We start from the raw sequence: 18,095 nt of genomic DNA on the forward strand, positions 1-18,095 counted from the left end.
TAAGCTTCTATCATGTATGCCACTCAGTGTATGGCATTCTATTATAGCAGCCTGAACTGACTGAGCCAGTTAGAGCCTCAATCAGATTCAGGTAGGATGCGTGGAGACAGAAACACCATAGAGTGGTGCTGGGTGTGCCTCTAGGGTCATCTCAGAAGGCCAGTGTCTGGTGGTCTCTTTTCTTGAACGCTAAGACTGTCTTCTGGGCGTTCCCACATCCAAATCAGGCAGAGCAACCACATGGCACCCTGGCTGTGCCACTGAATGCAGCTGAAGAAAACCTGGACAGAACACTTGCAGCGGCAACTTTTAGATTCTGAAAAGTAAACTGGAGCAGACCAATTTGGGGGAAGAAGATCAAGATTTGAACTAGCACTGAAAGGGTGCAAAGTCTACTTTCTTTTACTCCTCTCAGACTCCCAAGAAATGGACAAATATCAGAGAGATCACAGAGAGTGAAGAACCTAGGAAAGCGACTCCATAACGTTTTTGAATTCCGAAGTGGATTCCCAAGCTGGACATGCATGGATCTTGTCCTAATTAGCACACCAGACTGTGATAACAGGCCACTGCCCAGCTTCCACACCACTGCCCAGCTCCCAGACTGAGCACTGGAAGGTGCAGACACAGGACAGGTCCAAGCAGCCACTGCAAAAACTGTCTGAGAACAACTGCAACCACAGCCCATAGAGGGCTGCCAGGAACTTGAGGCCTGACCAACAGGGTCATTTGTCCACTAAAACAAAAACATAAGCCTTCTCCATGGGGTCTAAACAAAACCCAAAGTGTCATACATAATGACCAAAATAGCCAGAATATAATCCAGTTTTTTACTTGGCATATGAAAAGACAGGAAAATCTCAACCCTCATGAGAAAAGATAATCAACAGACATTAACACCAAAATAAGGCAGATGTTAGAAATTTGTGACACAGACTTTAAAGCAGCTATTATACAAATATTCTAACAAGTAATCATGAACACTCGCAAAACAAATGGAAAATAAAAAGTCTCAGCAAAGAAACACAAGATATAAAGAAGAACCAAAAGAAAATTGTAGAACTGAGAAAATACAGTAACCAATGATGAAATGTAAGTTGGTACCGCCACTATTTCAAACTGCGGTGCTGGAGAAGGCTCTTAAGAATCCCTTGGACTGCAAGGAGATGAAACCAGTCAATCCTAAAGGAAATCAACCCTGAATATTCATTGGAAGGACTGATGATGAAGCTCCAATACATTGGCCACCAGATGCAAAGAGTGACTCATTGGAAAAGACTCTGATGCTGGGAAAGACAGAAGGCCAAACGAGAAGAGGGTGGCAGAGGATGAGATGGTTAGCTGGCATCACTGACTCAGTAGACATGAATTTGAACAAACTCTGGGAGATAGTGGAGGACTGAGGAGCCTGGTGTGCTTAGCGACTTAGCGACTGAACAACCATCACTATGGAGGTTCCTCATAAAACTAAAAATAGAATTACCATGTGTGTGCTGTCTTTCAGTCATGTCCAGCTCCTTCTGACCCCACAGACTGTAGCCCTCTAGGCTCCTCTATCCATGGAATTCTCCAGGCAAGAATTGGGAGTGGGTTGCCAGGCTCTCCTCCAGGGGATCTTCCTGACCTAGGAATTGAACCTGGGTCTCCCACCCTGCAAACAGATTCTGTACCACGGAGCCACCAGGGAAGCCCAGAATTACCATACAATCCATCAATCCCACTCCTGGGCACATATCCAGTATAAATCAAAAATATACATGCACCCTATGTTCACAGCAGCACGATTTGCAACAGCCAGGACATGGAAACCACCTAAATGTCCACCAACAGAGGAATGGGTGGAGGAGATGTGGTGCACGCATACAATGGAGTATTGTTCAGCCATAAAAAGGATAGAATAATGCCATCTTCAGCAACATGGATGGATCCGGAAATTATCATACTAAGTGAAGTAAATCAGAAAGATACCACAAGGTATCTCTTACATGTGGAATTTCAAATAGGCCACAAATGAACCTATCTATGAAACAAAAACAGGCTCACAGGCCTAGAGAACAACGGGAGGGTTGGGGGAAGGATGGAGTGGGAGGTTGGGATTAGCAGATGTAAGCTATTATGTGGCGTATGGATAAACAACAACATCCTATTTGTATAGTACAGGAACTATATTCAGTATCCTATGATAAACCATGATGGAAACATTTATTGTAAAAAAGAATGTACTAATACATATGTATAACTGAATCACTTTGCTATACAGCAGGTATTAACATAACATTGTAAATAAACTACATTTCAATTAAAAAAGACAAAAAAATACAGTAACCGAAATTAAAAAAGTACCCTGTTGTAGGGGCTTTAAAGCAGACTGGGGATGACAGAGAAAAAAGGAAAGCTGACAAACTTTAGCTGAAGAGTAGAGTAGTAGAATCTATCCAATCTGGACAATGAAAAGAAAAACGATTGATTAAAAAATGAACAGAGCTTCAGGGACCTAAAATTGTTAGCAGAATCCCATTAAAAAAAAAAAGAAAGAGGGCTACAAATCAACTACAATTCAATTAAAGAGAGAGAAAGAATAGCTTAAAATGTACTAAGTATGGCAATAGACAAGATCCTACAGATTCAGAGAGACCCCTAACAGGATAAACTCAAAGAAATCCACATACCCAGATATATCATCATCTAACTGCTGAAAACTAAAGACCAAAAAATCTTCAAAGCAGCTAGAGGGAAACAGTCTGTTCTCTAGAGGAAAACAATTTAAAATAACTGCAACTTTCTCACGGGAAATGAGAGAAGCCAGAGGAAGTGGCACAACATTTTAAAAGGGCTGTAGAGGAAGGAACTGTCACCCCAGAATTCTCTATGCAGTAAAAAATATCCTTCAGGAAAGCAGGTAAAATAAAGACATTCGCAGATGAAGGAAAACTAAGAGCATTTGTTGCCAGCAATACTGCCTTAAAAGAATTGCTAAAGGAAGTTCTTCAGACAGAAGGAAAATGATATGAGAAAAAAAACTTGGAACAACACGAATCAAGGAAGAGCAGTCAAAATGGTAAATATCTGGATAAATATTTATAATAGACGAGTCCTCTCCTCTGGAGTTCTTTAAAATATGCTGGAAAAGTTAAAGCAAGAATTATAACACTGTCTTTTGGGTTTAAGTATGCTGATGGACTATCTATACAACTATGATATAAAGAGATCCAGAGAGTGATAAGGTTTCTACGCTCCTTATCACTCTATGGTTGATTCAAAGCCGTCTGTGAGAAGATTGACAGCTGGTTTCAGAACTTTTCTGCCGGATCCAATCCATTATGAAGCTCCCTATCAATTTTTCATCTAATGGTTTTAGTAGCCACTGAAGATCCATTTCTTCATTAAGGGTTATAAAACAGACATACTCTAATTCTCTCATTCTTCTATTAGCTGATATTCTTCAATTAAAAAAAGAACTTTCCTAAGTCAGCTATTTAATTACTCAGAAACACAATCCATGTACGAAAAGGGAGGATAAAGGTTTGACTCTTTCATGTACCAGTTTTCCAGTAGTGAACTAGAACCAGTCTTCTCAAATGACAGATGATGGACATAATTTACTCATTTAGACTATTGAAGACCAATATCCAAACATTTAAATGATACAGGTCTTTAATTACGGCAGAGAGTACACAGGATGGCGCAACCATTTAGAATGTACATACCATAATGCACCACACCTGCTTTAATTGCCATTGGATTACTCTCCAGAATGTATGTATACACAACAGGATATAAAAAGAACCCCCCCCCCACCTCCTTAGATGATAAGATTCCTGTGGACGCTAGGAAATTGAGACCAGGCAGATACTCACAAAAGGACGCAGTAAAACATGGGCACAACTTGTTTTATTGAGCTTCACTTTATTACACTTTGAAGATATTGCATTTTTTTTTTTTAAACAAACTGAAGATGTGTGGTAACCCTGCATTGAGCACGTCTGTGGCCACCATCTTTGCAACAGCATTTGCTCACTCCGCGTTTCTGTGTCACATTTTGGTAACTTAAACTTTTCTTTTATTATATTTGTTATTGGTGATTGGTGATCGGTGATCTTTGATGTTACTATTAAAATTTTTTTGTTCTGTGTTTTTAAATTAAGGTAGGTATATTGCTTTTTCTTCCCAGACAGAATGCAAATGCACACTTCAGAGGCTACGCATAGAGTAGTCATAACTTTTATATGCACTGGGAAACCAAAAAATTCGTGTGACTCACTTTATTACAACATTTGCTTTATTGCTGTGGTCTGGAATCAAGCCCACTGTATCTCAGAGGTGTGTGTGTATAAAAGAACTATGCCTTTAGCCATTCAAAACCAAAGGCAAAATCCTAATAGACATGCTCTTCCCCTTAATCACTCAGTTTTGCTTTAAGCCACTTTGTATTTTTAAAGTCAATTACTCTGGCTACCCACCACACTCAGCACTTTTCAGATATCATCTCATCTAATCCTCACAACAAACCTGGAAAAAGGCTGTCAGTATCCCCATTTTAGAGAAAAGCCACTGTGCAAGCAGATTATGTAAGATGCCTGACTCATGCTTCCCCAGGGCAGAACACAAATCTGAGGCCAGACCCCAGCTCCAAAGTCATTCTGCTCAGCCAGGCCCCTGACCCTGTTAATGACACGCACCCTCCTGGCTAAGGTGGGTTTCAGCCACTTCACTACCATTCGACAATCTAGCAGCTCTGCCACAGCTCTGCCACTTGAGACTCAGAAGATGAAATAAGGCCACAGAAGGCACATGGGAGAGTTTTAAACTCTGTGGCCCTCTTGGGAGGGTACAGCAATGATTGTTCCCCAGAAAGACATAAAAAACACAGGAGACAGTCACTCTCCTCTTTGAAGACTTAAAATAGAAGCAACAGGGTAAGAGAAAATCAGTTTATCAAAACAATCACTAAAGTCATTAAAACTTTTGTTTTTAAAAAAATTAATAACATGAGAAAATGGTCACAATAAAGAGGACATCTCAATTAAGCATATTAGAGAAGATAGATAGAAACATAGATGGAGTGGGGGACGACTATCACAAAATAGCCCACATATTAACAGGGCTTTTTCCTAGGCAGTTTTGCTTTCTTCTTTATACTTTTCTATATTTTGCAACTTTTTTTTGCTGACAGAATGAGACTGTATTGGGAAGGAGTGCCTGGGTGGAGAGCAGGAGGGTGAGGGAACCCAGTATATTCTGCAACTTTTGCAATAATTGGAAGCAAAAAAAGGTTATTAAAATATTTAAGTGCAGAAAGTAAACATGTGGACCCGTCCACAGCCAACTACTACCTAAATATTTCAGGGGAAAGGTAAGAGAATAAATTGAGCTGTGACCAGAGGAACCAGCAGCAGGAACAAAGCAAACTGCTGTCTGAAAGGCGGGGAAGGTACACTTGACACTCACTGAAGCTGCTGAGTGTGAATCTGGACATAGAGGCGCTGACCAGGAAGGGACTGCATGTACGCAGACCAACGAGTAGTGAGGTGAGCTCCAACATCAAGACTGCCAAGAGGCAGGCAGGGTAGAGAGAACAAGAGGAAGTATGCGTGTGTGTCTGTCTCCTGATGCCATGGAATATTAGACAGCAGGTAAAAAGAATCGGGGGTGGTCACAAGTCAAGGAAAATGCTAGCTTTCTACTGTTTGGATATTTTTTCGAGAGCATATTCTTTTTCTAAATTGAGGTATAGTTGATTTACAATGTTGTATTAGTTTCTGGTGTACAGCAAAGTGATTCATACACACATATATACATACACATATGTTCTTTTTCATATTCTTTTCCATTATGGTTTATTACAAAATATTGGATATAGTTCCCTTTGCTATACAGTAAGATCTTGTTATTTATCTATTTTATATAGAGTAGTTTGTATCTGCTAATCCCAAACTCCTAATTTATCCCTCTCCCACCCTCTTTCCCCTTTGGTAACCATGTCTGTTTTCTGTGAGTGTTTTGTAAACAAATCCATTCATGTCATATCTTAGATGCCACATATAGCTGACCCTGCATGGTATTTGTCTTTCTCTTTCTGACTGATTTCACTTAGTATGATAATCTCTCATATGATATCACTCATACGATAATATGAGTCCACCCACATTTGCTACAGATGACATTATTTCATGCTTTTCTATTGCAGGGTAATGTTCCATTGTGTAGATATACCACATCTTCTTTATGCGTTCATCTTTGGGTGGACACGTAACTGCTTCCCTGTTGTGACTGCTGCTATGAACACTGAGATGCATGTATCTTTTCAAATTAGAGTATTCTCCAGATATATGCCTAGGAGCGGGACTGCTGGATCATACAGCAACTTGCAAAAGCATATTCTTACAGTGGAGAAGGAAATGGCAACACACTCCAGTATTCTTGCCTGGAGAATCCCATGGACAGAGGAGCCTGGTGGGCTACAGTCCATGGGGTCACAAGAGTCAGACACGACTTAACAACTAAAGGAGAAGAGATTCTTATAGTGTGTATATTATTAATATACACACATCTTTTTTTAAAAAAGAATTCAAAGTGAGAAGGAAAGCAAGCACCTAAACATGGGTGATGAGTGGGAGAGTCAATCAGATGAGGGTCTGAATGGGCCTAGAATTGGCTCTGCTCCTGATAAGCTGTGTGACTCCGGATGTATCCACTGACCCCTCTGTGCTTCACATTCTTATCTGTGGATGGCGATCACATGCTCACGTTCTCAGAGCAATCGTCAGAACTGAAAACAAGCTATGCTCCAGGTCCAGTGCACGTAGCAGAGACCCTGATAAATGGTAGCTGGGCCTCTGCACATACACACAAGGAAGAATGGTAACGAGTTGATTCCAGGTAACAACAGAAAAGGCCCTAGGCTGTGGTATAAGAAGCCGCCAGGATGCAGGGCCCCCAGCACTTACTGCAGTTCTCTTCGTCGCTGCCGTCTGGACAGTCCTCAAACCCATTACACCGGAAGCGGCCGATGATGCAGTGGACGCCGCTGGCACATGGGAAGAAGGTTGGGCCGCATTTCGACTTAGCCTTGGCTGCAGGAGGACAAACAAGATAAACAAGAGAGATGTCAGAAGGATAAGTTTTCTGAGCACTGCGTACCCAAGCCACTAACTTGGAGGGTGCAACAGGGTCTGTTCACATCTACCTTGAAATCCTCAGAGTTTCTTACCACCAGCAGCCACTTCCAAAACCCAGCCAGAATGGAAACCCCCATGCATCATCCTCCAGGAAGGGGGTGACTCATCCACTGCTGCCAAAGTCCCAAGGAGCCCAGACACAGCCCCTGAGCCAGGGAGGCGCAATCAAAATGTGCCGAACGAAGGAATGAACAGGTGAGTAGGTGGATGATGGCTGGAGCTTGCTCTAAGGTGCTAAAGAACCACTCAGAATTCATACCCTGAAATCTCAAAGTAATCGTCTACACTTGCTGAGTGTTTACTAACCAGCCAATGTGCCCAGTGCTTTACATCATCTCATTTAATCCACCCAGCAACCACCCTATAGGCTGGTGAGCACAAAAGTGTAATTAACCTAAGAGTCCCGAGGCTACCACCCTGAGAAAGGTTTGCTTGCAAAGTCGGCCCTTGCTTGGCTCGCATCTGGGAACTTGCATTTCGGGAAGGTTTGCATCATTTCCTCCTGAGCGTGACTCGCTGTTCATGCAAACCATTCATGCAAACAGTGCATTTATGCTGAACCCCTGTCTTTCTTCTGGGAGTCTGGGACTTTGATACATGTTGGCAGAGGGTGCCTGCATGACCAGACCCCAGTAAAAACCCTGGGCACTGAGTCTCTAATGAGCTTCCTGGGGAGAAAACATGTCATATACCATGTCAAACTTGGTGCTGGAGGGATTCAGTGCCTCCTATGTGACTGCCTTGGGAAGGGACTCTGAGAGCCTGGACTTGGTGTCCTCTGACTTCACTCCTTCACCTGTTCCCTTTGTTGGCTTTGCTTTGTCTCCTTTTGCTGTAATAAATCATAGCCGTGAGTATGACTGTGTGCTGAGTTCTCTGATTCCTTCTAGCAAATCATAGAAACTGAACGTGGTCATGGAAGCCCCTAAGATAGGTCGTATCATGTCACAGAAATGCTCTGAAGAGGTGAAGTGACTTGCCCAGGGTTACAAGGCTTGAAAATCTGATGCTGGTGTGAGGCCCCTGGCACTCAGAACCCAGAAGCCATGCTCTCAACCAACTCCGCTGCACTGCCCCTCTGCCAGAGGCTGTCACTTCTCACAACAGAAGCCAGACTCCTGCCCAAAGAAATCCTTCTTCCACTCCGGCTGTACAAACAGTTTTAACAGAAACTGCTGTAACTCAGGCTTGATGGAGTGTCCTGCTAGCCAAACAGCCCTGTGGGGCAATGCGCTTTCCCATTCACAGGGCTGGCTGCTGTGGCTTGTGATTACAAGGTGAGATGGGATGTATTACTGCATCCTGGGTAGCGGGCCCCACCTAGCATCCCTCTTGTCTCCTGTCTAGAGGCAGGACCCACGGTCCTCAGGAAGGAAGGGCCATTTCTTTGGAATAAACAAGCAGTAAATTACCTTCATGTTCCTGCCATCAGTAACATGTCAATTTTGGCAGCAGCTGATACATGATCAACAGGGTTTTAAGGCCTGGGATATATCTAGGACTTAAAAACCCACATGGCTTTGTTTTAGCCTTAAAATATTTTAGAATGGTGAGAGTATGCTCTTCACAAAGCATGAACTTAGGAGAGTGTCCTGAGTTCAAATTGTGGTTCTATTCTTCATAACCTGGGCAAGCTTCTAAAAATTACTGAGCTTAGTTTCCTCATCAGTATGTAAATCTCACTGGGCTCTAGGAAGGACTCAGTGCAATAGTCTATATAAAATGCTTAGCCCAGAGCATGCCATAGAGTAGCTGCTCATTTAATGGTAGAGCTTATGCTATTTATTATCAGCATATTATATTATTATCATCACTAGGCTTACGGGATTTTAAAATTAATCCTTGGGTTGTTAAATTTCTTTTTCTGATAATCAAAGTTTAAGGAGTTCATATCTATGAGTTGATATGAAGTGATCTCCAGGATATACTGTTAAGTGAATAAAGCAAAGTGCAAAATAGTATCTCTAGCACTTTATCCACTCCGTATAGCAAAAGAAGGGGATCTAAGAAAACATTCAAGTATTGGCTTATCTGTGCAAAAGAAGTATAGGAAGGATGAATCAGAGACTAAAGAGACTGGATCCCTACAGCAGGTAGGTGGTAAAGGGCTGGAAAGGATGGGGAAATGGAAATGGAATGAGGTAGCCAGAATGAGAAGGCGACACTTCTCTGGGTCTATTTGTATAGCTCTGACTGTTAGAACCATGATAATATTCTATGTACTCAAAAAGTAAACAATTGAAATTGATACCTGTGCTGGGGGAGGAGGAATCAAAATGAAACATAAATAGCAACAACTGAACGTAACTATATTATAGATGAATAAGCAACAGACTGAAGGAGATAAGGGAAGAAAAGAACTAGCCTAAGAAAACATTCGGAGAAGGCAATGGCACCCCACTCCAGTGCTCTTGCCTGGAAAATCCCATGGACGGAGGAGCCTGGTAGGCTGCAGTCCATGGGGTCGCTAAGAGTCGGGCATGACTGAGCGACTTCACTTTCACTTTTCACTTCCATGCATTGGAGAAGGAAATGGCAACCCACTCCAGTGTTCTTGTCTGGAGACTCCCAGGGACGGGGGAGCCTGGTGGGCTGCCGTCTATGAGGTCGCACAGAGTCAGACATGACTGAAGCGACTTAGCAAGAAAACATTATTTTGCCTGGATTCTATAAGGCTAAAGAAAAAAAGAATTGTTCACAAATACTCTAGTTGTATTTGTTTCTCACAGGGGTATGAATCAGCAATTCTGCAACAGCCTTTTGTGTGTACTAGCGTTGAACAAATAGGTAAGTATATTACAGATAACAAGAGCAAGGTTTCTTACTCTCAGAGGAGGAAATTACAAATAAAGCAAGTGAGAAGACTGAAACAAACCCTGAGGCTTTGGACTGGAACTGAAGGCATCACTATGAACTCAAGGTTTGTAAAGGTAGACAGGTAGAAAGATACATGTGTGTGTTAATGTACATACATATATTTCCTAGCTCCGTCTGCTAAGAAAGACTAGAAGTAGTACAACCCCTATAGCCATAAGCAAAGGCAGCACCTAGATCTTGGTTTCTAAATACCCGTTATCCAATAATGAGAACCAGGGCTCCTTGAAGAAGTGGTTCATTTCGGGGGGTGGGGGAGACAAGATAAACCTGGAAAGAAAGTAAGTGTTCAAAATACAATGGAGGCATGTCAAAAGGTCACAGGAGTGAACCTGCAGGAGCTCCCAAAGGCCAAAGTTAGAACAACTTGAGCAACAAAACTAACAGCAGTAGTATTTGATTGCAACCCCAAAATCTGTTGAATCCATAACTACTGAATAAATGTATCAATGAGGGAGAAGAATTCCAGTAAACATAGAAGAGTTGTGGGAAGTAGAAAGTGACCAGTAAGCAGACACCACAGCAATAACTGTCAGAGCTGAGGCCCAGCAACAGACGCTCAAATCAGAGGCTCAGGCAGGCTTGCTCCCATCGCCTTCTCAGCAGGCAGGGAAGAAAGGCTGCCCATGGGCTTTGACATCTCGCCTCAGAGCCTGTCTATAAACTCGACACATCACTCCCCTATTCAAAACGTCCATGCCCTCCCAACACTTTAGGAATGCCTACAGCTCCCATCACAGCATCAGGCAGCTCCAAGGAACCCCTCCGATCTGATGCCGAACGTTCGTGCTCCAGCGATGCTGGCCTCCCAGCACCTGTCTGAGGCCCCGTGCAGCCTGCGGCACCCTCTGCTTGGAATGCCTTTCTCTTAAGGGCCAGCAAGCCTCACTCCACTTTACTAAAGCCTCCTTAACCAGTTTCTACAGTGGAAACCTCGATCCCCAGCCTCAGGCATGTTAGCCCTCACTCTGCTTTCTTTTCCTGCGCAGGAGGAACGTCACTGGCTTTGTGCTGGGCTGTTTGATGCACATATACACACACTTGGACACTTTAACTCATCACCTTTTTTTAATTGAATTTCTCTATTGTTTTTCTTGTTATTATTTTTAAAAATATTTATTTTGCTTATTATTTATTTGGCTGTGCTGGGTCTTAGCTGCGGCCCTAGAGATCTTCAGTCCTCGTTGCGGCATGTGAGATCTTTAGTTGCAGCATGTGGGATCTAGTTCCCTAACCAGGGATCAAACCTGAGCCCCCTACATCGGGAGCTTGGAGTCTTAGACCCTGGACCATCAGGGAAGGCCCTCATTCACCACTCTTCAAGGAGTGTGAATGTACAGTGGCTATCATAGGCACCTAATCAATACTCACTGAATATACTAATGATCCTAGAAAAGGAGAGACTGGGCTGGGTAATCACAGCTAGCATTGAGTGAACGCTTAGTTTGGGCTGAGCACTGTGCTCTATGCTTTACAGCGACCGTCCCATTTACTTCTCACAAAACCCATTTTACAGATAAGAAAACTGAGGTCCAGAAATGAAGGTGCCTGACACTGCTGATCAACAGAGTCAAGGCTCAAACTTTAATTATTGATTCATGTATGAATGTGAGAGTTGGACCATAAAGAAAGCTGAGCGCTGAAGAATTGGTGCTTTTGAACTGTGGTGTTGAAGAGGACTCTTTGAGATTCTGTTGGACTGCAAGGAGATCAAACCAGTCAATGCTAAAGGAAATCAACCCTGAATATTCACTGAAAGGACTGATGCTGAAGCTGAAACTCCAATACTTTGGCCCTCTGATGAGAAGAACTGACTCACTGGAAAACATGATGCTGGGAAAGACTGAAGGCAGGAGGAGAAGGGGACAACAGAGGATGAGATGGCTGGATGGCATCACTGACTCGATGGACATGAGCTTGAGCAAGCTCCAGGTGTTGGTGATGGACAGGGACCTAGGGTGCTGTAGTCCATGCGATCACAAAGAGTCAGATACTAATGAGCAACTGAACTGAACTGACATCTATTATCCTGCCTCCTTAGATACTTTTAAGGCTCAAGCCAGCTCCAAATGACTAGACAAAGAAAGAGAATGAAAACAACTGTACGTGAATTAGGTACCATTCAATTAACCAGCTCTTTGGCCCTGGCCCTGCACCATCTTCAGGAATCTCTACTGAGACTCCTTGGCTTGTCAGTGATGCTCAGCTACCTTCTCTGTCAGGGAGCAAATCCTGTTATGATTTACATCTGCACCGGCAGATGCTTGCTCAGGCAACCGCAGCACGGATCACCGGCAGCCTGCCGAGTGTCTGGCAGAGGCTCAGAGAGAAGCCCGAAGCTGACAACAGCTCCCTGCTTGCATGGCCCCCGGGGGGGCTCAGAGGAGTCCTGGACAAAGTCTGATCGTCCCCAGCTCACCCCCATTTCCATGAAGGGAAGATTTCAGCAAGACTCTCAGCAGACCCTGGCGGAAGCCAGAAGACTCTCTGTGCCTAAAACCGCCTGACAGAGGCCGGCCGGGTGACTCCATCCCACTGAACACTTGAATCCGCCGCGCTTCAGGGGCCTGCGCCATGAACTCTCCAAAGCAGCAGCTTTCACCAGCAGCAAGACAGGGCTGGGGGCTCCCTAGGGGGCTGGGTTATTTCCTGATCTGAGCCCTCCCCTTCCTTTTAGAGCCTGACTGTCACAGCTCTGGACTTCACGGATCAGTAAAATATAACATTTTAACAAAAAAAACTAGGTGGAAGTGGATGAAGGAATAACAAAATTGTCAACTTTTTTTTTTTAACCAGAAAGGACATAAATCTGCAATAACCTCTACTCACCATCGCCCTAAAGGAAAAGCTACATTAGCATCCAAAATGCAAGAAGGCCATAGCACTTGGACCAGTATTTGGAGCTCATGTCAGAACGAGAGGGAAACCAAGAGACACCCGGTGTCATCAGGTTGTGACCCTCTCAGAGCGAAGACTCCCATCTTCCTATGGGTAACATCTGGGGCCCAGCAAAGAGTCACAGAGCTTCACTGGTCAGGGAACTGGATCCCACGTGCGGAAACTCAGAGTCTGCACGATGCAGCTGAAGATCCTGTGCTGCAGCAGGACCCGGTACACCCAAGTAAATAAATAATTCTTTTTAAAAAAGCTGTGAGCTCATATTCAAACAGCAGTCATTTTCACCAAAAAAAACCCTAAAAACCAAGCTCATTAAGAATTCTTAAACTCTTAACCAGGTCTATCCATTTTTTAAGGATTTACACTTTACCTGAGCATAATACAAAACAGAGTTCAAGGGGCCAACATTTTTTTTACTGCTCTCTCTTAGTGAAAAAGTTGGCTTAAAGCTCAAGATTCAGAAAACAAAGATCATGGCATCTGGTCCCATCACTTCATGGCAAATAGGTGGGGAAACAGTGGAAACAGTGTCAGACTTTATTTTGGGGGGCTCTAAAATCACAGCAGATGGTGATTGCAGCCATGAAATTAAAAGACGCTTACTCCTTGGAAGGAAAGTTATGACCAACCTAAATGGCATATTAAAAAGCAGAGACATTACTTTGCCAAGAAAGGTCCGTCTAGTCAAGGCTATGGTTTTTCCAGTAGTCATGTATGGATGTGAGAGTTGGACTGTGAAGAAAGCTGAGCACTGAAGAATTGATGCTTTTGAACTGTGGTGTTGGAGAAGACTCTTGAGAGTCCCTTGGACTACAAGGAGATCCAACCAGTCCGTTCTAAAGGAGATCAGTCCTGGGTGTTCTTTGGAAGGAACGATGCTAAAGCTGAAACTCCAGTACTTTGGGTCGCCTCATGCGAAGAGTTGACTCGTTTGAAAAGACCCTGATGCTGGGAGGGATTGGGGGCAGGAGGAGAAGGGGACAACAGAGGATGAGATGGCTGGATGGCATCACTGACTCGATGGATGCGAGTTTGAGTGAACTCCGGGAGTTGGCGTTGGACAGGGAGGCCTGGCGTGCTGCAGTTCATGGGGTCACAAAGAGTCAGACACGACTGAGCGACTGGACTGAACTGAACTGAACTTGGCAAAGAACAAAATGTTTCTGAGCATCCTACTATCTGTCAGGCCCTGAGTCAGTTGTGTGGAGATTCAACAGAACTCTCTAACTGATGGGATTAGCAGGCTGGTCAATGAGCCTCTGCATGCAGTGCCGTGAGTGCTCTGATGGGGGAGCTAGAGGACACCTAATCTCAAATTGGGGAACAAGCTGATGTCAGAAAAGCCTTCTCAAAGGACAGTCAGCCTCAGCGGAGACACACAGCCCAGGCGCAAACCGATGTGAGGCTCAGGCAGTTAAGGTCTTAGTTATGCATTCCAGTAATAGTAATTCACCAACTATGTCATTCCTCAAAGAACGAGGATACACAGGTGATAGCTATGCCATGGATGAGCCTTCAGTGTTGGGGGACTGTGGAGAGAAGGCTGTTCCAAGTGGAGGGAACTGCATATGCAAAGGGCGGGAGTCAGGAACAGTGTTGTTAATTACTCACTAAGTCGTGTCCAACTCTTGTGACCCCATGAACTGTAGCCGCCAGGCTCCTCTGTCCATGGGATTCCCCAGGCAAGAATACTGGAGTGGGTTGCCATTCCCTTCTCCAGGGGATTCTCCTGACCCAGGGATCGAACCCAAGTCTTCTTCAATGGCAGGCAGATTTTTTACCACTGAGGCACCTGGGAAGCTCAAGAACAGTGTAGGAACAGAAGAAATGAAAGGTGGTCAAAATGAACTCGCTTCTCACATCAGTAAAAGTACCCAGTACTGTTTCTTTAATTTAAAAAATTTTAAACCCTATTTCTCATAAGGAATGTGCTATGAGATAGGTGCCATTCCACTCACATGAAAGGTGTGGGAATTATAAATCCTACAGTAAAGTATAAATTAGAAAAGAAATCAAATTATAAAATTCACACAGTTTGAGTCATTACACACACTCCATAGCCCCCAAAGTAAATACCCACATGTGTCCACCACTAGCTAAAAACTTTACAGAAAGTAATGGGTCTGCAGTTGTTGCTATATTCAGTCCCCTGGTTCATTCTATAAAAAGTCAAACTGTTCCTTTTAAAAGTCAAAAATGACTTCGTGGCTGGGGGGTGAGAAAGCAAAAACAGCCTCATAAAAATAACAGACTTTTAAAAAGCAATATATTGTTGGATTCTCTAAGAAGTCTGGGAGGGAGAGAAACAGGCCTTTTATTGTAGTCCAAATGCACATGACCAGCAGCCCAGCAAGCCAAACCCAGACCTGGGAATCCAAACCTCTGCAGATTCATTATTGCTCGAGCAAAATGCCCTTTGCTTGTTCCAGCAGTTCAGCTCCACATGACTACTCGGGTGGACTCCACTGTTTTATTGATCAGATATCGCAATGTGTTATTTCTTAAAATGCCATCTTGGCTGTTTCAGAGATACACACTAGGAAGCGGAGAGAGCAAAAGACCACACGCTAACTGGACCACGAATATAGAAAGAGGGCATGTAGTTGAAATAGCTTTGCAAGAAAATTCAAATAGAAAATTCTTTCTAAACGTCTCTTTTTTATTGGAGTGTAATTGCTTTACAATGCTGTATTAGTTTCTGCTGTACAACAAAGTGAATCAGCTATATGTATACATATATCCCCTCTCTACTGAGTCTTCCCCTCCCCCTCCCCACCCCTCTAGGTCATCACAGAGCACCAAGCTGAGCTCCCTGTGCTATATAGCTATTTCCCAATGTCTGTCTATTTTACACGTGGTAGTATAGAGATAAACATTTCCTCTTTTATAATAAGAATAGGAGGTATGTAACCTTGGGGATATCCGGGTATGACCTAAATCAAATCCCTTATGATTACACAGTGGAAGTGACAAATAGATTCAAGGGATTAGATCTGATAGACAGAGTGGCTAAAGAACTATGGACAGAGGTTCGTAACATTGCACAGCAGGTAGTGATCAAAACCATTCCCAAGAAAAAGAAATGCAAAAAGTTTATCTGAGGAGGCCTTACAAATAGCTGAGAAAACAAGAGAAGCAAAAGGCAAAGGAGAAAAGGAAAGATATACCCATCTTTCCAAAGAATAGCAAGGAGAGAAAAGAAAGGCTTCCTCAGTCAACAATGCAAAGAAATAAGGGAAAACAACAGAATGGAAAATACTAGAGATCTCTTCAAGAAAATTAGCAATACCAAGGGAACATTTCATGCAAAGATGGGCACAATAAAGGACAGAAACAGTATAGCCCTAACAGAAGCAGAAGATATTAAGAAGAGGTGGCAAGAATACACAGAACTATATAAAATGATCTTAATGACCCAGGTAACCACAATGGTGTTATCACTCACCTAGAGCCAGACATCCTGGAGTGTGAAGTCAAGTGGGCCTTAGGAAGCATCACTATCAACAAAGCTAATGGAGGTGATGGAATTCCAGCTGAGCTATTTCAAATCCTAAAAGATGATGCTGTGAGAGGGCTGCACTCAATATGCCAGCAAATTTGGAAAATTCAGCAGTGGCCACTGGACTGGAAAAGGTCAGCTTTCATTCCAGTCTCAAAGAAGGGTAATGCCAAAGAATGTTCAAACTACCGCACAATTGCTCTCATTTCACATGCTAGCAAAATAATGCTCAAAATTCTCCAAGCCAGGCTTCAAGAGTACATGAACTGAGAACTCCCAGATCTTCAAGCTGGATTTAGAAAGGAACTAGAGATCAAATTGCCAAAGGCCGCTGAATCATAGAAAAAGCAAGAGAATTCCAGAAGAACATCTACTTCTGCTTCTCTGAGTACACTAAAACCTTTGACTGTGTAGATGACAACAAATTGTGGAAAATTCTTAAAGAGGTGGAAATAGTAGACCACCTTTCCTGTCTCCGGAGAAACCTATATGCAGGTCAAGAAGCAATAGTTAGAACTGGACATGGGACAACAGACTGGTTCAAAAGTGGGAAAGGAGTACGTCAAGGCTGTATATTGTCACCCTGTTTATTTAACTTATATGCAGATTACATCATGAGAGATGCTGGGCTGGATGAAGCACAAGCTGGAATCAAGATTGCCGGGAGAAATATCAATAACCTCAGATATGCAGATGATACCACCCTTATGGCAGAAAGCAAAGAGGAACTAAAGAGCCTCTTGATGAAAGTGAAAGAGGAGAGTGAAAAAGCTGGCTTAAAACTCAACATTCAAAAAATGAAGGTCATGGCATCCAGTGCCATCACTTCATGGGAAATAGATGGGGAAACAATGGAAACAGTGACAGTATTCTCTTCGGCTCCAAAATCACTGCAGATGGTGACTGCAGCCATGAAATTAAAAGACGCTTGCTCCTTGGAAGAAAAACTATGACAAACCTAGCTGGTGTATTAAAAAGCAGAGATATTACTTTGCTGACAAAGGTCCATATAGTCAGATCTATGGCTTTTCCAATAGTTATGTGAGAGTTGGACCACAAAGAAGGTTGAGTGCCGAAGAACTGATGCTTTTGAACTGTGGTGTTGGAGAAGACTCTTGAGAGTCCCTTGGACTGCAAGGAGATCCAACCAGTCAATCCTAAAGGAAATCAACCCTGAATATTCATTGAAAGGACTGATGCTGAAACTAAAGCTCTAATATTGCGGCCACCTGATGCAAAGAGCTGACTCACTGGAAAAGACCCCGATCCTGGGAAAGATTGAAGGCAGGAGGAGAAGGGGACAACAGAGGATGAGATGGTTGGATGGTATCACCAACTCAACGGACATGAGTTTGAGCAAGCTCCGGGAGTTGGTGAAGGACAGGGAAGCCTAGCGTGCTGCAGTCCATGGGATTGCAAAGAGTCAGACACGACTGAATGACTGAACAACAACAAAAGAGGTCAGAAGGGCTTAGGGTAGAGGACGTCTGAGTTTCTCTCCCAATTCTGCCACATGACAGCTGAGACCATGGATTTACTTATCGTCCACCAGTCTCAGAACCCCACCAGTAAAGGGGGCATTAAGACAGCACAGGTTTCAGTGTGAGATTCTGCCATGTAGAGAATACAGTCCAATGCAATATCTA

The 18,095-nt window shown here is 43.4% G+C and overlaps 1 protein-coding gene across 2 annotated transcripts in view; it reads right to left on the reverse strand.

Moving 5' to 3' along the window:
- LDLRAD3 (low density lipoprotein receptor class A domain containing 3) overlaps positions 1-18,095 on the reverse strand; it is a 273,477-nt gene that overhangs the window by 136,934 nt on the left and 118,448 nt on the right. For both annotated transcript variants that reach the window (XM_027562657.1, XM_027562658.1), the window contains exon 3: positions 6,948-7,073. In XM_027562657.1, coding sequence (XP_027418458.1) covers positions 6,948-7,073 — 126 coding nt within the window. The remainder of the gene's footprint in view (positions 1-6,947; positions 7,074-18,095) is intronic.

The sequence above is a fragment of the Bos indicus x Bos taurus genome, chromosome 15 (genome assembly GCF_003369695.1).
Source record: "Bos indicus x Bos taurus breed Angus x Brahman F1 hybrid chromosome 15, Bos_hybrid_MaternalHap_v2.0, whole genome shotgun sequence".
Taxonomy (NCBI): domain Eukaryota; kingdom Metazoa; phylum Chordata; class Mammalia; order Artiodactyla; family Bovidae; genus Bos; species Bos indicus x Bos taurus.